This window comes from Procambarus clarkii, chromosome 43, assembly GCF_040958095.1.
Source record: "Procambarus clarkii isolate CNS0578487 chromosome 43, FALCON_Pclarkii_2.0, whole genome shotgun sequence".
NCBI lineage: Eukaryota > Metazoa > Arthropoda > Malacostraca > Decapoda > Cambaridae > Procambarus > Procambarus clarkii.
The window spans coordinates 23,816,527-23,837,838 of NC_091192.1; the positions used below are offsets into that span (position 1 = coordinate 23,816,527).

Sequence of the window (21,312 nt, forward strand, 5' to 3'; positions counted from 1 at the left end):
ACCTAAATTGGTGGAGAATCAATCTCAAGGCAAAACATCAAAGATAACTTCACAAGACAGCAGGATATTACAAGTATTGCATGAGAAAGCACACTACTGTGATCAATCCAAACAAGGCGAGGCACAATCCTAAGGTGCCTCTTGGCTAACACTCTAGGTAAGAAGGTAAATAATGTATAGGAAAAGTACTACCAATGAGAATTCCCAGTGCTGGAAGCATACCTAATCAGGTTACTGCTCAATCCTGTATTCACCTCACCCTGTCCTCCAAAGACCCAAAAGTGATTCCATGCACCTGCCAAACCTCGTTTATGAATGATAAATGGTTTACACACGACTCAACTGTTGATGTTCGAACACTTCCGGAACTTGTGCTTCAAGTGACGACTCTTGTTCGAACCACAACGCTGTAAATGCTTCACTCACGTACTACAAATGCAAATAATAGCCAACAGAACCTAAACACCTAACCTATGCCTATATATGCACAATATGCTAATATATTATAATATTATATTTGAGAAAATTCGTTTTGAATGAAGAGCATGTAAAAAATTATGAATGCGTCTGTAGGGTCGACCGCTAGATGTAATGGACTTGAGTCGAGGATGGGTTGATTCACCTAGTTGTGCTTGCGGGGGTTGAGCTCTGCTCTTTCAACCCGCCTCACAACTGTCAATCATCCCCCCCCCCCCTACACACACACACAACCCTGTGCAAACCCAGGAGAGTAGGTTGCAAAGAACATGAAACCCAGATCAGGTCTCACCTGGAAAGCTGGCACACAGCAAATCCTGATACAGACATAGAGTTAAAAACTCTTATTCTCAGCATACTGTAACTTAACTCTATAAACCAGACAGGAATGAATGAGAGTACAACTCGTAACAAGTGAAACCTGATGTGATGAATGAAGCAAATGTACACTAGTAATCCATTGCAAGCACTGAACTTGTGTTTGGAATTTACACACATCATTATTCACCACTACCCAACAATATACCACGAGGAACTGTGAGAGGTCGGGATTTGCTCAAGAGGAGAAAACCCCTGCTGAACCCACTTCTAAGCCAGCACAAACAATATAATTCTGTAATGCATGTCAATAAATCTAAGAACATGCCCATGCAAGCATCCACGGAACTACAAGCCCAAGAAGAGACTCAAGAACATTAATGAACTGATGAACACTAAATACTTAACTTTGCCACTGCTCCATCTGACAGGGATCAACCCTGACTGTAAATAAGGTAGCATTTTCAAGGCACATTTGGTGACAGTGCAGAAAATGACATCTTTGGCAGGTTGGAATAGATGACAAGATACCTAATTAGCAATTTGTCATTCTGTGCTAAATTGAGAATTTCCCAGTGTTTCCATTCCACCATTGGCAGCCTGACAGAGGCGGTGTGTGTAGAAATCCTTGCACTTTGCATAAGAAACCTCTGGTATACAGGGCAGAATAAAACCACGAATCACCAGATAAAGCAGACACGCCCAGCTGGATAAATGGAATTTTGAAGGAACTACCCTTACAAAGAGATGACTTTGACTGGCATTTTGAATCCTATGGGAGTCAGATCTATGTTGCATGACCTGTGTCCGAGTGGTTTTGATCCAGGTTAGCCCTTCTCTTGATTGAGTGTGCTGTAGATGTGAAATTGTTTTTGTTATAAATTAATTTAATTAGTTTATAGTAGTCCTTTAAATTGTATTCTCATCATCAGATATTCATGTTATGTTGTTTATAAGACTTTTTCTTAGGTAAATTCACTGGAAACTTATGTAACCTAATCCCAACTGTAAATGTACTAAACAGACATTTATGTTTGAAACTGAATTTGAAGTAAAGGTCAAACTGATCAGACTGGAATTTGGCTATGTCCATTCAAGAGTTGGATACTTACCCAAGAAGAGATCAACTGGGTTAAGTTCAGAAAACCTTTACTGATACCAAACCGACACAAATTTAACGCTCATTATTGACTGACAAATCTAAAAATGTTCTAAATTTCATAACTCACATGGAAGCAGTTCATGTCAAGTTCCCTTGTGCAGGACCAGGATTCTACTGTATATTTAGAAGATTGTAGATTGCTGTAGCTGTTGGCAGTTGTTGAGTTTACTTAAAACTTAGGGAGAGCTTTCAATAAATACTGTAGTTGATAATTAATGAATGATCACTCGGGCTGCACAAATATTTGTACTGTACACTCAAATATTCATCTCTGACAAGTAAAAATTGAAGCTGATCAATGTGTGTATTAAAATATATATTTCCTAGTAACCATTGAAACACTAATATTTTAATACTTTAAAAAAGAACACAAAAAACATGCCTGAAACCTCTAACTCTTTGGCTTCAAAGGAATATTTTTCTTAATTCCTTATACAGTACATAATAAAAGATTTTAATGTCAAAATGAATAAATTATTAGGTTTAAAAATATATTACAGTTTTCTCAAGTCATACATGGTATAAAAGATAGTTTATCCAAAAAAGGTGTAGATATCCAAGTTCCCATTCTTTGAGTATATTAGAGGGACAGTCACTAGCTGGCCCAGGGTTGTACCTTTACATAATTCTTTATATAGTATTTTGGTATACTATATGCAGATTATTTTGTAAACTATTAGTAAACACAAAAGGAAGGGGGTGGTAGGACAAAAGCACATATAAACTGTATTAGAGGGGGACTTAAAATCCCCTCTAATGCGTTGTGTGTGCTTTTCTCCGAGGCTAAGGGTCCTCTTTTTCCAGCTGGCGATGGAAGGAGACCCCTTCCTACATGTATATACTGTATACTGTATATTTATATATAAATACACGCATGCTATACAATGTCGACAATGCTAAGCATGGAAATCTCAATTAGAACTGAACTATGTACTACTGCTATTGCATACGTCTATTGCTAATAAACATATGTTCATTATTTGACTACAGTATGAATTTTGTTGCATAACAAAATTTAAAACACTACACCATAAAATAGTTTTATTGACAATATGTGCAACACACTGTCAGTGGGTCTGAGTGCAATGCCGGCACGTACACTGAACATTTTTTTTAATTGTAGTTCAGTACTCAACGAGCTCAAAATTACAACCAATTGTACAATCTTTTTGAAAATATTATAGGTTCAGTAACTCTACCACATTCTATAATATTTTTGTTACTTTCTGTTTTAAACCCAATTGAACAAATATTTAAGTAAATATGGTCAGACATATTTTCATAGAATAGTACATGGCCATTAACTGAATAAACCTAAGGTCAAAATAAAAGCTACATATGTATCCCCTTAACACAGGCTCAATTTCTTTACCACAACTATAACAATTATTCTCATTATTTTTAAACTATGATTAAAAAAAAAATGCTAAACCACTATAATACTGTATACAGTAAGCTCACACTTTTTGTTGGGTATCATTTTTCAGTCATGGCACCCCAAACTTTCTGCAACTCCGGCTGTGCCCAAATATACCTTCAAAGAAATGAAAAGTAATGTTTACTTTTATCTACACCATTAGCGAGTGTAGGTGGGAAATTGGTGAGAGTACTGTACTTAGTAATCATGTTTCAAGCAAATGTTTCATTGAGAGAGGAGTGGACAAAATGTGGACAGTTGAAGACCTCTGAAATATACTCCTATTTTTCCTATATACAGTATACAGTACTTAAGTTTGATTTTTGCTAATTCGAAAAGTACAAGATCTTCCAGAAATACATTTTTTGTGAAAACTGAGGACTTACTTTTTGTGGAGATACAGTACTGTATTGTCAAATATTGTTTGAAGTTAAAAAATTTCTTCCAAACATACTTGGACTACATCATATTAAAGGATTACTTTTTTATATAAATTTATGACCTGCAAAGTGCTCATTGAATATGCTTAAGCATCAAATGCCCTTGCTGAGAGGCAAATCAAGTATCAATTCAAACAGCAAACTGATTTAACAGTAAACAGGATTTGAATGATAATTAGAGTTAATTAGTACTGCTGTAAATACAGTACTGAAAATATGTGAACCCAAGAATAAAATGTGAATTTAATGACTAACTAAATATGACATTAATAGGTATGTTAGGCCAGAACTGTGGTTCATGTAATGTGGAGAAACGATCAAATGAAAGCTGGAGGGCTGTTTCCATGGCATGTATGCGTGCAGATGCAGGTCCATATAACTGTTGCATCTCACGACCCCGTACAACATCTGGATGCTCCTGAGGGGGAAAAAATGATGTGAACAGGAAAAATTTCTCTGATAATTAAACATCCAGAAATTTTGCTTTAAAAATATAAATTTTCTCCCATAATTAAACATTCCAGAAATTTTGCTTTAAAAATATCAATTTTCTCCCATACTGTTTAATATAACAGCACACAGTAATGATCAGAAAGAAACCCACCACTTGACACCAACACAGAAGAGATGATACAAGGCGAAGAAATCCCATTCGCGAAGATCAGCGGAGAACCACAAACCATTAAGGCAGAGTGCATCGGCGAACCGTGGAGAGAGGTGGAGCCTGAGAAGGAAAGGGATTGGGAGAATATGTGAGAAGGGTCAGGAAATAGGGAGAACCAGCATACTTGGAGACCTGTAGAACACTGCCTACAAAGGGCTCCAGCTTGGTCAACAGGGGAAGAAGCAAATGGATCAGGGAAAGATTTGAACTGGATCAAGAAGGAATAGTCTGCCAGCCAAGAAAAAACTGGTATCACGGAACGCCCCCAAGATGGGAAGAGGAGCCGAACTGCAAAGAAGCCGGATCCAGCACTGAGGCATAAGCCGGGTCCCGCAGGAGGTAAGCATTAAAAGCCTCTCAAATATCTGCAGGGGAATAAAATCCCCAAATGGACAAATCCGAGAAACCCAAAGGTCCCCGGAAACGAACCCAGGGAGTGAGCCGCACCCAACACACTCATAAAGGGGAGGAGCATACAAAAATCCCCACCCCTGCAGAAGAAACCCCCTGAGCAGAGGGCACACGGGCGCAAGCAGGGTCAAAAGAAACCCCATGAGCCCTCATCTACACCCACTGCCCCAGAAGGAAAGACAGAGGCCAAGGGAAAGGCTTTGAAGAAGGGCGTCTGCTGGATCGACTCAGAAGCCTCGGCGGGAAAGAGGGGGCTAAATCATCTCTGCACCCGCATCGCAAGGGGGCAGCCCCGGAAGCCATCCAAGCCTTGCCCCGAGCTAAACCCCACCCCAACCCTTAAACCCTCAGACGTTTGGGAGCTGGAAGCAGGGGAGGAGGAGCAGGGCAAACCACATCCATCTGGGAAGGAAGAGGAGGCACTGACTGAACCAAAGCCGAAACGACCGACGCCCAAAAACAGAGTCCCCAAAATCCAAGCGAGGCAGCTCCGGGGCCTCCAACCGGGCAACTAACCTGGCCCGTTGCAATAATGAGAACCGATCATGCAATAGGGCCGCCGCCTCCAGTCATGCCAGACCCCAGGGTTGCAGGTGTCCCCGACCCCAAGGCAGCATGACAGAGACAGGATGCATGACTGTCTCCCTGAGGCAGGGGTGACGAACAAGCCTCAAAGTCGCCCAAGGAGAGAGTGAGCCCAGAAGAAGTACCATGGTACGACCAAGCCCACAGGGGTTTCCCAAGGCCTGTGGAGTGAATAAGCACTACGGAAAGCCCAGGCACTGGGGCCAGCTAAGCCGGTAAACCCTGTCTAAAGTAAGCAAACCGACTGCAAGGAGCAGTTATGAAACCTCGGGGGCAACAGAAGAGGACCACCATCACAACCTAGGTGAAGCTAGGTGAATAAGAAGCTAGGCAGACCTCCATTGCCACAACAGGATAAAACGCAAAAATAAAAACAAAAGAAACTCCCGAAATTACACAACAAGCAAACTAGCAGCCAGAGAGAAACACCGGCCGCCACTTGATAGTAATGCAGGCTGCGCTAGCAACAGTGCGCCCCACCAGCAATCACACCCCCACCCAGGCAAAGCAGAAAGCCCAAGACACCCGACTCGCCCCAAAGGTGAGGACAACCATGTTATGATCCACTTATATCAAATTGACAGAAGAACCGACTCGTAACATTATGTACAGATATTAAGCATATGATCTTTTATAGATGTAATAAGATGTTAGGTTCTTGCCTTTTATTGTTACCTGTTACATATAATTGAAGGAGGACAGTATTTTGAGGTGTTGTAATAGCGTGTTTAGTGTTGTATGGCGATGTGTGAGGGAGCGCGGGAGCGCCACTAGAGGGAGCAAGATGATACAGTTGGAGCCTGGACTAGGCTTGACTGGATGTGAGGGGAGTATGGATACCAACCCTGTCGCGTATCTGAGAAATGCATGAGGAGTGCTTGATGTTCTTTGACCCAGAGATGTGTTGCAGAGCTCTGGAGTTGTGCCTTAAATGTGTGGATGAATGAGGCTGTTGGCCAAGTATGTTTTAACTTCCTATGTATTGTTTGGTTATAGTGGAAATTTTCAGTTGCTGAGAGGAAGAGAGAGTCACTCTCACTATGTGGCAACATGCGGTCTGCTGCCACCTCACTTCATGTCAGTTACTGTAATTCTTGTGTATGTCAGTATTTCAGTTAGAAGCTTACATTATATAAGCTGATATTCATATACCTCTCACATGTGAGAGTTTATTCAGTCAGTAGTCTTGTTTAGCAGTAATGTTATCTTGAGGTCATCTTGAGATGATTTCGGGGCTTAGTGTCCCCGCGGCCCGGTCCTCAACCAGGCCTCCATTTTGTTACACACCCCAGGAAGCAGCCCGTAGCAGTTGTCTAACTCCCAGGTACCTATTTACTGTTAGGTAACAGGGGCATCAGGGTGAAAGAAACTTTTTGCCCATTTGTCTCCGCCTCCACCGGGGATCGAACCCGGAACCTCAGGACTACGAATCTGAAGTGCTGTCCACTCAGTTGTCAGATGCCCTTGACAGCTGACAGCTGATGTTACTCTCAGTCTGTGTGCATGTGGCAGCAGGAAAAGCTAGGCCAGGCCTACCATCCCAGACCTGTTTAAGGACATATGTTTAGATACTATGTAACTAATTAGTACTGATTCATTTACTTAGATGTTGTCCCAGTAATGATCAGCTTGATATTGCTTAGCAGCTCTAAGTAAATGAATGAGTTAGGAAGATCTGTTAGTGGTGAGTTATTAGGCATATTCGCATCCGAATGCATGGCGACCAAACACCGGCTGCATGTAGGCTGTAAGTGCACAGTTTTGAGTAAGTTGGAACTGGAGTGGCCTGGTGGTAGGATGGATGAGTGATCCTATGAGCAAATGGCTCAAAATAAAGATAAGTTTTGTTCAGTTTTAATAGGATAGAATGAGGTTATCAATGTGTTTGTACTTGGAGTGTGTAGCCATTATTACTATTATTATTATTTAGTACTCAATGTGTTAGAAGTGGGGACTGGACTTTGCCCTCAATACTGGACAAGTCATCTGTAGTAGTCAGGTGTAGTACTGTAGTAGTCTTTTTAGATTTTTGTGTGGAGTCCTAGATTATACTGGTGAAACTTGTGTCTGCCTGTTTCAATTTCCTCCATTTTCTGCTCCAGAATACAGAGTGTTGGAATTCTAGGGGATACTAGACTTTTCACGTCATAATCAACAGCTCGTAACAAACCACAAGCGAGGAAGCCCTCTAATGGGGAGAGTTTCCAAAACACCCCAGGGAAGAGAACCCTGAGACACAAGGGCAGTACCGTACTTACAGAGCACCTAGGGAAGGGAATCCTAGGCGCATGCTATTCTAATACTCGAAACTCCTGGTAACATGCACACATCCATTTATAACACTGCCACAAGAGTGAAACACCAAAGAAAACAGGAACACGGAGCCAGAGTGAGAGCGACAGCAACCACTCGGCACGACATAAGTCAATGAACTGAATGGTGGTGGCCTGATTTACCCAGGCCGGCTCCCCCTTTCCCCCCGTGCAGGGAAAGTGGAGCTAACGAGTGGGGGGTTAGTTGGACAAAGTTTTGCTTGGTTGTTTACTTTTTGGAGGAGTTCTTTTGCCTTGTGAGGATGTCTATTTTAATTAGTCTATCCTTTTAGGTCCTGCTCAGGTCAATGGCAAGATGACATAATTTATATGTAAAGTGTTCATGGTCACTGCTTCCTTCACCTCTCTGAGGGGGGGGCTAGGTTCTGGCTCATGGTCCCCGGTAAACTTACAAAGGACTCTGCAACTGATGACACTCAAGAAGTATGGCACTTGATCAGTAAGATACTTTCAGGGAACCGATGGGGCTTCCCACAGAGAGAGAGAGAGAGAGAGAGAGAGAGAGAGAGAGAGAGAGAGAGAGAGAGAAAAAAAAAAAAAGAGTCCATCAGAAACATAAGGTTCTGATCTTGAAAAAGGACCCAAAAAATAGTGATACTCAAACCTGGAAGTGCACACCTGGGACCCCATCAAGAAATCCATCTCAAATAATGAATGTGGGTACAGTACAACAAATTCTTCACATTTCTCAAATACCCCAAATCTCAAATTTAGGGGCCTCGTAGCCTGGTGGATAGTGCGCAGGACTCGTAATTCTGTGGCGCGGGTTCGTTTCCCGCACGAGGCAGAAACAAATGGGCAAAGTTTCTTTCACCCTGAATGCCCCTGTTACCTAGTAGTAAATAGGTACCTGGGTGTTAGTCAGCTGTCACGGGCTGCTTCCTGGGGGTGGAGGCCTGGTCGAGGACCGGGCCGCGGGGACACTAAAGCCCCGAAATCATCTCAAGATAACCTCAAGATAACCCCTCCTCAAGGGAACCAATAACAAATCAGGGTGAAAAGGCACCCTGTAAGGAGGGGGCAATATTTTAGCAAAATATGCAACAATAATAAAATTTCCATTTCCTTACTTACAGTACATGAATGTTATTTAAAAAGATCATATGTAATATATGAAGGTGCTATTCAAATATGAGATGGAACACCAAGTAAATGACACAACTGAAAAAAAGAGCTGCGAGGAGAGGTTAGAGGCATTAAATATACCAAAGCGAAAAACCTGGGACCTTGATTACTGCCGCAACAGGATAAATTGCCCGAACATTTTATCCTGTTCAGATAAAACCAAAGACAAACAAAGTTTGTCTTTTATTTTGTCTGATCTTCCTAAAGATCACTAGGAGGGATAAGGTGCCCTCCCAAAAACCAACCCAATTAACCTGTCTCCACTCTACCCACTCAAATATTCCTTACATCCCTGTTTTTTGTTTTAATTGTCCAAATACAGAACTACATACAATAGTATTTTCCTTCACTTGTCAGAAGATACAACATAAGAAAATTTAAAATAATTTCCCCCTCTTCCACATTTTTTAAATTCTAATACTGACCTTGGGCTCTGTCTCAGCAACTGGTTCTTCTGAAGGTGTTACAGACCCATCAGATTTTAACCTTTCTTTTCTAACTTTCCACTGTTCTCGATGCTTCTCACTTTGCTCCAGAAATTTCAAGAAGTCTTCAGTCACCTCCATACTCTCCTCCTCCTCGTCATCAGCATCTTTAATATGCATCCCTTGGCTCATTTGTGAGTGTAATATCTCTGTATCACTCAGAACTCCCTGATTACTGTTGCATGACCATTCTCGAAGTCTTCTGTTTCTCATTTTCCTTTTCCTCTTCTGCCTGTTTCTATTGGATCTTGCAATTTCTGCTAAGCTTCTACCGGAATGTGAAGTGGCACGTTCGTGTCCATGCATTAAGTTGTCTGAATATTTACTGTGATGGTTGTTATGATGTAGATACATTGATCCATGCTGAAAAATGGGTATATTTTAATTTCAATGCCAAGGGAGATACACAAAAATGATTGGAAAAATAGCCATGTGCATATTGGAAAATAAAATAATAAGGAAATTTAAAATACATGGTAGCTTTGATGTCCAAAGGGTTTGGAAAGGATGGGTAAATGTATAAATCTGGTCAGAAATAAATACTGTATATAAAGTTAAGCCAGTTAGCAAACATGCAACAGACCATAGCAATCGCCTGCTATAGATTCCAGATAATTTTCTGGTATGATCACTCAAAGAAACTCGGCTTGAAGACTGATAATGAAAATGATCTTTTTAAATACATTAGGACATGAGAAATAGCATAACATAGCATTAGGACAAGAAATAGCATTAGCTTAACAGACAGGCTAATGGCCTATGATTGTATATCTAGCAAATAAGGTCTTCTGATTTTTATAGATAGTGAAAACATGAGCCCAGAAATGTTACATGCATACATATAAATCCAGTGAAATGTAATTAAACAGTATTGTACAGTGCAGCTATTCATTTGTTTGAATTTAATTATTTTAAACAAATATTCTGCATTGTAATACTGTAGATGTATAGCCAATTTATGTACAACCCAGAAGACCCTAGTGGCACGTTAGAGTACTATGGGTCTCACAGTACAGTTAGCTTCGTTCTCAACTCACAATCAGAGTTCCTGGGTTTGACTCCTGAGTGGGACAGAAATGGTTGGGCATGTTTCCCTTCACTTAATGCCTTTGTTCACCTAGTAGAAAATCAACCCCATCCTCCAGATTATATAGTAGTTTTTTTTAACTATGTGCACCATAGTACAAAGATTGATGTACTGTACTAAGCAATTAGATAGTATAATTTTGTATACTTTTCAGACACTTTATATTTTTTTTATACTTTACACTTTATATTTTTTATATTACAGTATATTTTTGCATTTTTCAGACACCTTATAGTCTCTAAAAAAAATGATGCTTAAAAGCAAACTTAAATATTCCAAGGCCTAGTATAGCACACATATGTACTATATTAGGCATCAGATATCATGTATTAGGCCTAGGAAGGTTAGGTTAGTTTAGTTTGTTTTTGCAACATAAATAAAAAATATCTTTCGGTTTGTCCAAATTCAATAATACCAATTTCTACTTTCTAATTGCGTTTACGTTGGTACTGTATATGTATTACGGTCCTCATCATACTACCAAAACAGGACGATGGGCTGTAGAAAATGGGTACAGTACCCGAGAGTTAGGCAACTGTTTTGGGGATACATCTTGGGAAACTCCAACCAAACCTAAAGTACTGTATGTATGTATGTATGTATGTATGTATGTATGTATGTATGTATGTATGTATGTATGTATGTATGTATGTATGTATGTATGTATGCATGCATGTATGTATGTATGCATGTATGTATGTATGTATGTATGTATGCATGTATGTATGTATACACACATGTATGTATGTATGTATGTATAGTATGTATGTATGTATGTATGTATGTATGTATGTATGTATGTATGTATGCATGCATGTATGCATGCATGCATGCATGCATGCATGTATGCATGTATGTATGTATACACACATAAACTGACAAAGATGAGAGCAGCAATCAGAGAAAATGTATCTGACTGGAGCAGAGTACCACAGGGTTCAGTTCTTGCACCAGTAATGTTCATCATCTACATAAATGATCTACCAAAAAGAATACTGTACTGAATTAAACGTACTGAATAAAATTAAATGAGTCGGGAGAATCCTCCACACACCAAGAAAAACGCCTTGAAAGAGACCAACGTTGTTTACGCCTTCACGTGCCCACTTGGGGATTGTCAGCCCCAACGAACTTGGTATACTGTATAGGCAAGACAGCAATGTCTCTCTCTAGGCATTTAACAATGCACAAGCAACAGGGCTCCATCAAGGAACATATAATCGCCACACACAACAAAATGATCACAGGGATATTTTGACAAGCAACACCAAAATAAATGGTAGATACAATGACAATAGAAGATTAGACACCAGTGAAGCACTGCATATCAAGAAATCTAGACCAGCAATCAATAACCAGCTAATACACACTTATACTCTACCCACTTCAACACCTCGGGCCAATGCAGAAGCTGGACCGAATGACCCTGCAATAGGAATGGAAGCAACCAGAAGAACATAAACTGCCAACATGTCACACTCCTAATTTACTACCCCCATTAATACCCTATTATTTAAGACCCCCATTAATACCCCATGTATGTCATTCATTCCATGTCACCTACCACCTCACCATTAGAGGATATAATCAGGTACTAACACAGAATGAATTTTTTTGTCACTGCGATATGGTACGAACATGGGGGCCTCTGAAGCCTGGTGGATAGCACGCAGGACTCGTAATTCTGTGGCGCGGGTTCGATTCCCGCACGAGGCAGAAACAAATGGGCAAAGTTTCTTTCACCCTGAATGCCCCTGTTACCTAGCAGTAAATAGGTACCTGGGAGTTAGTCAGCTGTCACGGGCTGCTTCCTGGGGGTGGAGGCCTGGTCGAGGACCGGGCCGCGGGGACACTAAAGCCCCGAAATCATCTCAAGATAACCTCAAGATAACCTCAAGAACAAGCCACTGGTTACTCCTCATTCAAACCTGGCAAAAAGATATCCAGAGACATTGCAGTAGCCATACACAGATTCAGACTTGGTTACAAGTGCTGCTGGGAGGTAATGAATCCAATAGTTAAAGAGTGTCACATCTGTGAAACAGAAGCTGAGGCACCACTATTGCACTACTTACTGGAATGTGAAGCTACCGAGGCCCTGCGCATCAAACTCAACATTAATCCAACGACAGCAGCTGCATTAGTTGCACATTCCACCGCGACTACAATGATTAGAAAAGCCGTTGAGGAATGGGATTCACTAGTGAGCATTCTGCATCTACATCCACCACCAAGATAATGTTAATAAAATAAGACTAAAACCAGTGCACTAAAACAGAAGCCATAAAAAAACAGGGAAAAAGGAGGAATCCTCTCCTCCATTTTAAACTTTGACCCAAATATCACAGAAACAAGGTTATCGCAAATAACCGAACTCAATTACGGGCTCACCATAGCCCGTGCTACATGGACACTTTGTTCTGAGTAGCTAAATCTGAAACAACAACAACAACAGAAGAATTTGTCTTTGAGAATGTGAGGTGAGACCTTACAAAATGCATCACTAGGTGTCAGACCCAAATAATAAATAAAAATGAACTTTGGAGAGTTAATTTTTAATCTTCCTGCTTCAGTGAAGAAAAACATAAGGAATAGCGAGAAGATTCGTGCCATAATCATAAATCTAAAACTTTGTTGTTTTCAACAAAATACACACACATATACTTACTGGAAGTGCTGAGAAATGCCAGGAAATTGCAGAGTGATGAAGTTGGCAAACTTTGGTCAATAAGACAAGACCTCTCAAAGGAAGACAGAGAAAAGCTAAAAATGAACCTAATTGAAGCAAAACATCTAAATGGGGATAGAACTGAAGAATACAGAAATTCTACTACAAAGTGTCAGGGGACTGGAAAGCTTGTGAAATGGTACATAAAAACAAAGCAACAAGATCATTAGTGGATGGGGGAGTAAAGATCAAAGAGAAAGGGAACATGTTCCTGAAAACTGTATATACCAACATAGATGGAGTGAGGTCAAAAACTTTGGAGTTGCAAGATATAATTCAGCTTAAGGTCCCAGATATTGTCGTATTATCAGAGACAAAACTCGAAGGAAATATATTAAATAAATTCCCAAGAGGCTGTTCAGTTTGGAGACGTGACAGGAAAACTAGGAAGGGAGGAGGAGTGGCTGTGCTGGTAAAAGAACACCTGAAGGTAAGAGAGTTAATATTTGAAAACCCTCGAGATATTGACATAATGGCATTGCAGGTCTGGAATCAAGATAATAAGCTGATAATTTTAAATACCTACAGCCCACCAGCAAGCAACACATGGACAAAGGAAGAACCGGATGACAAACGAGAGGGCCTCATAATGGTTATGAGAAATATTATTGTACAAGCAGATAGATAAATCACGACTGTTGATACTGGGGGACTTCAACTTTAAAGCAATAGACTGGGAGGCCTATGAAGCAGGAACGGAGGACTTTTGAACATGCAGATTTGTGAAACTCATTCTGGAGACATTCTTGTATCAACACATCAAGCAGGCCACAAGAATGAGGGAAGGAGATGTACCGTCAGTACTGAATCTAGTATTCACCAGGAAAGAAGAAGAGATATTTGACATCCAGTACCTTCCTCCCTTGGGAAAGAGTGATCAGGTCCTGTTAGACATTAAATATGCTTAAAGACATCATCTAGAAGAAAATGGGGACATTGAAACAGTTGATAAACTTGATTTCAAGAGAGGTCACTATGGGGAACTTCCGAAAAAAATTTAATGAGTGTAATTGAACAGACTTGTTGCTAGGCAAGGAAGTAAATGAAATGTATGCCAAATTTTGCATAATATACGAAGAAGACACACAAACATTCATACCAAAACAGAGATGCAGGGCCAGAAAACAAAGACTGGTTCAACAGAAATTGCGAGAGGGGGCAGAGACCAAAGGACACAAAAATGGAATCAATATAGGAAGAGGCCAAACCTCCAAACATACCAGCGATACAAAGATGTGAGAAACAACTATACGGCAGTAAGGAGAGAGGCAGAAAGAAATTTTGAAAAAGGGATAGCGGATAAATGTAAAACAGAACCGGGCCTATTCTACAAATTCATAAACACTAAATTGCACGTAAAGGAGTTTCACCATGGGTTCTGAAAGAATGTGCATCTGAGCTCAATATTCCACTTCACCTGATCTTTCAGGCATCCCTGTGTACAGGATTCGTAGCAGATGTGTGGAAAAAGCCTAACATAGTTCCAATATACAAAAGTGGCAGCAGGGAAGACCCCTTCAATTATAGACCTGTATCATTGACAAGTGTAATAGTGAAAATATTGGAAAAAATAATAAAAACTAAATGGGTTGAACACCTGGAGAGAAATGATATAATATCAGACAGACAGTATGGTTTTCGATCTGGAAGATCCTGTGTATCAAATTTACTCAGTTTCTATGATTGAGCCACAGAGATTTTACAGGAAAGAGATGGTTGGGTTGACTGCATCTATCTGGACCTAAAAAAGGCTTTCGACAGAGTTCCACATAAGAGGTTGTTCTGGAAATTTGAAAATATTGGAGGGGTGACAGGTAAGCTTCTAACATGGATGAAAAATTTTCTGATAGAAAAATGAGGGCAGTAATCAGAGGCAATGTATCGCACTGGAGAAATGTCACAAGTGGAGTACCACAGGATTCAGTTCTTGCACCAGTAATGTTCATTGTCTACATAAATGATCTGCCAGTTGGTATACAGAATTATATGAACATGTTTGTTGATGATGCTAAGATAATAGGAAGGATAAGAAACTTTGATGATTGTTATGCCCTTCAAGAAGACCTGGACAAATTAAGTACTGTATATGGAGCAACACTTGGTAAATTAAATTTAATGTGAATAAATCCCATGTTATGGTTATGGAATGTGGAATAAGAGAACATAGACCCCACACAACCTATAAGTTATGTGAGAAATCTTTAAAGAATTCTGATAAAGAAAGAGATCTAGGGGCAGTTCTAGATAGAAAACTATCACCTGAGGACCACATTAAGAACGTTGTGCGAGGAGCCTATGCCATGCTTTCTAACTTCAGAATTGCTTTTAAATACATCGATGGCGAACTACTAAAAAAATTGTTCACGACTTTTGTTAGGCCAAAGCTACAATATGCAGCGGTTGTGTGGTGCCCATATCTTAAGGAGCACATCAACAAACTGGAAAAGACGTGCAAAGACATGCTACTAAGTGGCTTCCAGAACTGACGGGCAAGAGCTACGAGGAGAGGTTAGAGGCATTAAATATGCCAAAACTAGAAGACAGAAGAAAAAGAGGCGATATGATCACTACGTACAAAATAATAACAGGAATTGATAAAATCGATAGGGAAGATTTCCTGAGACCCGGAATTTCAAGAACAAGAGGTCATAGATTTAAACTAACTAAACAAAGATGCCGAAGAAATATAAGAAAATTCACTGTCGCAAACAGAATGGTAGACGGTTGGAACAGTTTAAGTGAGACAGAGGTGGAGGCCAAAACCGTCAGTAGCATCAAAGCGTTATATGACAAAGAGTGCTGGGTAGACGGGACACTACGAGCGTAGCTCTCATCCTGTAACTACACTTAGGTAATTACACACACACACACACACACACCAAAATCATATTATTATATATACCAAAATATTAGTATTTGGTATATTATTACTGTATTATTATTATTTGTATATTATTATTATATATTATTATTATTATTATTATTATTATTATTATTATTATTATTATTATTATTATAATATTATTATTATTATATTATTATTTGGTATATTATTATACCAAAATCATATAGCAAATTTTATATGCTAAGATAATAGGAAGCAGAAGTAACTTAGATGATTGTAATGCCCCTCAAGAAGACTTGGACAAAATAAGTATATGGAGCACTACTTGGCAAATGGAATTTAATGCAAATAAATGCCATGTTATGGAATGTGGAATAGGAGAACAGAGACCCCACACAACCTATAAATTATGTGGAAAATCTTTAAAGACTTCTGATACAGAAAGAGATCTAGGGGTGGTTCTAGATAGAAAACTATCACCTGAGGACCACATAAAGAACATTGTGCGAGGAGCCTATGCCACGCTTTCTAACTTCAGAATTGCTTTTAAATACATGGATGGCGAAATACTAAAGAAATTGTTCACGACTTTTGTTAGGCCAAAGCTAGAATATGCAGCGGTTGTGTGGTGCCCATATCTTAAGAAGCACATCAACAAACTGAAAAAGGTACGAAGACATGCTACTAAGTGGCTCCCAGAATTGAAGGACAATAGCTATGAAGAGAGGTTAGAGGCATTAAATATGCCAAAATGAAATAGAAGAAAAAGAGGATATATGATCACTATGTACAAAATAGTATTATAACAGGAATCAATAAAATTGATAGGGAAAATTTCCTGAGACATGGAACTTCAAGAACAAGAGGTCACAGATTTAAACTAAACAAAGATGCCGAAGAAATATAAGAAAATTCATTTTGCAAACAAAGTGGTAGATGGTTGGAACAAGTTAGGTGAGAAGGTGGTGGAGGCCAAAACTGTCAATAGTTTCAAAGCGTTATATGACAAAGAGTGCTGGGAAGACAGGACACCACGAGCGTAGCTCTCATCCTGTAAAGTTAGGTAACTACAGGGGGCCCTGACAGATAAGTGGACAGTGCTTCAGATTCGTAGTCCTGAGGTTCAGGGTTCGATCCCCGGTGGAGACGGAAAACAAATGGGTAGAGTTTCTATTCCCCCAATACCCCTGTTACCTAGCAGTAAATAGGTACCTGGGAGTTAAGACAGCTGCAACAAGCTACTTCCTGGCGGGGTTTGTATGTGAAAAAAAAATCCGTTGATTGACAGTTGAGAGGCAGGCCGAAAGTGCAGAGCTCAACCCCCGCAAGCACAACTAGGTGAACACACACACACACACACACATGGGGGCGCTGGTAGCTGAGTGGACAGCACGCTGGATACATAGTCCTGTGGTCCCGGGTTTGATTCCCGGCACCAGCAGAAACAAAAATGGGCTAAGTTTCTTTCACCCTGATGCTCCTGTTACCTAGCAGTAAATATGGGAGTTAGACAGCTGTTGTTAAGGGCTGCTTCCTGGGTGGGTGTGTGTGTGTGTGTGTGAAAAAAATTAGTAGTTAGTAACAGTTGATTGACTGACAGTTGAGAGGCGGGCCGAAAGAGCACCAGTAGGTTGAGCACCAGCTCAACTCCCACAAGCACAACTAGGTGAATACTAGGTGAATACATACTTTAGGCTTGTATCAAGGTCCCCATCAAGGTCAAACTACTCACCCTCCCCAGAATGCAACCTCACAACAGTTGCTTAAATCCTGGGTGTCTATTTACTGCTAGGTGGGAGCCGGTCGGCCGAGCGGACAGCACGCTGGACTTGTGATCCTGTGGTCCTGGGTTCGATCCCAGGCGCCGGCGAGAAACAATAGGCAGAGTTTCTTTCACCCTATGCCCCTGTTACCTAGCAGTAAAATAGGTACCTAGGTGTTAGTCAGCTGTCATGGGCTGCTTCCTGGGGGTGGAGGCCTGGTCGAGGACCGGGCCGCGGGGACACTAAAGCCCCGAAATCATCTCAAGATAACCTCAAGATAGGTGAATGAGAACATTAGGTAACAGGAAATATCTCAAACCATTTCTGTCCTACCAGGAATCAAACCTGGGATGTCAATTGCGAGTCAAGAAGGATGCCAATCTTATACTGTACAACAAAATCAATTCATTATGTAAACTTGATAAAACATCAAATTTGAACATTCTTTACCCCTTACCAGGTTAGATAAAGCAGCCTTTGTATGAGCTGCAACATATCTTGCTTTGACAATTGCATCATGGTGAGCTGTCATCATCATAGTATTGTAGTGCTGCCAGAACTGAGCATATCGTTGATCACTGTACCAAAGGTCTGACGAAGTCTTGCCAAAATCCTTGTTATTTCTCTCATACATCTGTAACAAATATTTTATCACTAGATGTATATTAAGTGCACAGCGACACATCACAAAAGTGGTTGACCATATAAACGCAGTTCTATCGAGGCACAGTTTTTTCCAGCTCAGGTTTTAAATTCAACTGGATAGATTTTGTTAAGAGTAGTAATACCTGGTTGATGGGGGTTCTGGGAGTTCTTTTACTCCCCAAGCCCGGCCCGAGGCCACGCTTGACTTGTGAGTTTGGTCCATTAGGCTGTTGCTTGGAGCGGCCTGTTTTAACCAGCCTCTTTAATATTATGAATATATTTATAGTATTATATGTATGTATATATATGTATACAGCATATTTATATTATATATACAGTATAGTATGATTATTCTTAGGACAACCCATCCTCTTACTACTGTAATTGTCACTTTTTGCTCACATGCGCACAAAAGCTAAAAATCACCTAACTAGAAAATTAAAGTGGCTCGTGAAAGTTACGTACTGTGCCGTTTTCTGTTTTAGGCCCTCTGGCTTAGGCTGTTAGGTTAGGAGAAGACACTTTAAATTTACAGTTTCATGACATTTTGAAAATTTAGGAGAACTCCCTGCCCTTCTAACCTACCAGAAGAGGATCATTAACTTGCCACTTTGGGTCCATTTCATTTTGAAAATTAATTTCCTTTTTTTTAATTCCAATATGGTGAATTTTGGCCGTAATGCATACTAGCAAAAGCGACGTAATTTGTAAGAGGTCGGGCTGCTTGGGGACCCTTTTTGAACACTGAACAAGGAAATTAGATAGTCTGATAACTCTGAATTCTGAGGGAATATGAAACCATTACACTATCATAAAGTTTTAATGCAAATCAAACTTCGTTAGAGATCTTATAATAAACATGAACGTCAAGTGTTATGAAGATTATAGGGAGAACTGGATTACCTCTGACGATTGGTCAATTATTCACACTAGATGAAGCTCAGTCTAGACACAGGGTTCTCCGCTGCTGCTCTATAAATTATGTTGATGTAACTTCTTGTTGATGTGTCGTGTTAATACGAGTCGTTGCACTTCGTCAAAATTCTAAATATGATGCCAGGACCAACAACGTCTGCTGGGGCCTGGGTCAGCATCAACTACGGAGGGAGGCGACCAGCGCTCCTAAATGATCCCCCGCAACTGTATAAAAACAATTACTGGTTTAGCTTCCGTTATTCTTAGATAAGTTTATACCAGCTCGAGTTATCTTAATCATTTCAGATGATTATTTTTATAAATGATTTGCTTAAACTCTTCTTAATCAAATACTTCTTCGCAATACGTGCAGTTTGCATAATCAAATGTGATGCTGACATGGATTTGATTTTTTGGATGTAAATAAATAGGGGATACAAACCTTCTCACTTCAGAGGAAAAAACAGTAGATTTATTCACGCACACACAATAACAAATGCAATAAAAACTTTGTGAACAATGAGCACTAATATCCAGAATTTAGTATGAATAGAGATGGCCTGTCTGTGGGGGAAGAACGGTTATAGTGACTTTGCAAAAATATACCATTTATACAATAAAAATAAAAAAAACATTGTACTTTCTTGTTATAATTTAAATAAATTAAATAATTTAATGAATAAATAACAGGAGTGGGTGAGAAAAAAGAGAGTAAGCCCGTAGTGCGTGAGTTCCCGCTAAGAAGACGAGGACACAAGAGGTCAGTCACCGCACTTACACGGTCATCGTCACAATTTTTCCCTATATGTTATTAACTACCTCTGTACCTGACTCATCAGTGCTGTAACTTTCTTAGCTAAATGAATATATAGTGGTCCCATGCCTGTAGTTCCTGAGCTAATTTATTTATATGTGCCTTTAATTGCAACCTGAATTTATAACACCTTTTCCACGACCACTCCTGTCAAAACCTACTTTCCTGTCTTATCACTACACTATTGTGAATGTGGTGGATCATCTTATAAATAGATTTATACAAATTAGAGTTAAACTTCTTGATAATAGTTTGCAGTTGATAAATGTATCATTTGTGCTAAAACAAATTGTGAAATACGTCGCCTTAATTCATAACTTATGTAGCAATCCATGCTGACCTACACTGTATAATGCACAAAATGACTAGTTAAATGTCACTCTAGAAAGATGTTTAATAGTAAATACAATAAAAATTTAATAGTGGCGAAAATGATACCTACGATAAGCCGCCGGCTTCCTGTCCTCATCAAGGCCACCAGTGGCTCTCAGGTAAACTCAAGTTAAGGAAATTTTGGAAATTCTGTTCCAAAATTAAGTAATTTGTCTATGAAATAAACTATAAATAAATTATAGTGTTATTGGCAATTTTCATGAATTTACCCGAGGACCACTATATATTTCTAGTGGCCTCGAAGAAGACAGGAAGCTAGCGGCTTGTCAAATGTCTTCCCATTTGTCCTTGATCTTGAAATTCAGCAGTGTCTTGGCATTTATGGCTTTGGCGGGTAAGGGGTCCCATTTTTTGATGACCTTGTGGGTGAAAAAACATTTATTTTCCTGTTCTACATTGCCCAACCACTTGGGCTGGATGGTAGAGCGACGGTCTCGCTTCGTGCAGGTCGGCGTTCAATCCCCGACCGTCCAAGTGGTTGGGGCACCATTCCTTCCCCCCGTCCCATCCCCAATCTTTATCCTGACCCATTCCCAGTGCTATATAGTCGTAATGGCTTGGCGCTTTTCCTTGATAATTCCTTCCTTCCTGTTCTACATTGTGGCTTGTTGAACTTGAAACCAATGCTCCTTGTGTTACATCTGACCTTTTGAAGAATTGGTCTGGCCTACAATTTGTTGTTGTTATAGATTGAACTACTCGGAA

The 21,312-nt window shown here is 40.0% G+C and overlaps 1 protein-coding gene across 3 annotated transcripts; it reads right to left on the reverse strand.

Annotated features, from left to right (window-relative positions):
* Window positions 1-2,431: 2,431 nt before the first annotated feature.
* LOC123755890 (gem-associated protein 8) lies at window positions 2,432-19,807 on the reverse strand. 3 transcript variants are annotated; one of them, XM_045738815.2, is made up of 4 exons: window positions 19,389-19,807; window positions 18,298-18,474; window positions 9,358-9,780; window positions 2,432-4,232 (listed from the first exon to the last, which is right to left on the reverse strand). In XM_045738815.2, the coding sequence occupies exons 2-4, from the start codon at window positions 18,472-18,474 to the stop codon at window positions 4,065-4,067; spliced, it is 768 nt and encodes a 255-aa protein (XP_045594771.1). In that variant the 5' UTR covers window positions 19,389-19,807; the 3' UTR covers window positions 2,432-4,064. The 3 variants fall into 3 exon arrangements, with proteins under 3 accessions (XP_045594771.1, XP_069156218.1, XP_069156219.1); XM_069300117.1 differs by lacking the exon at window positions 19,389-19,807 and adding an exon at window positions 18,629-18,725; XM_069300118.1 differs by lacking the exon at window positions 2,432-4,232 and adding an exon at window positions 4,400-4,538 and having other exon boundaries at window positions 19,389-19,574.
* Between the last annotated feature and the right edge of the window lie 1,505 nt (window positions 19,808-21,312).

Bases quoted from the DNA above. Each gene is read 5' to 3' on its own strand.
- LOC123755890 (XM_045738815.2), bottom strand. From the start codon at position 18,474: ATGTATGAGAGAAATAACAAGGATTTTGGCAAGACTTCGTCAGACCTT. The intron at 9,781-18,297 runs GTAAGGGGTAAA...CCCATTTTTCAG, and splicing joins AGGCTGCTTTATCTAACCTG to CATGGATCAATGTATCTACA. The intron at 4,233-9,357 runs GTCAGTATTAGA...TTTCCCCCTCAG, and splicing joins TTGCTGAGACAGAGCCCAAG to GAGCATCCAGATGTTGTACG.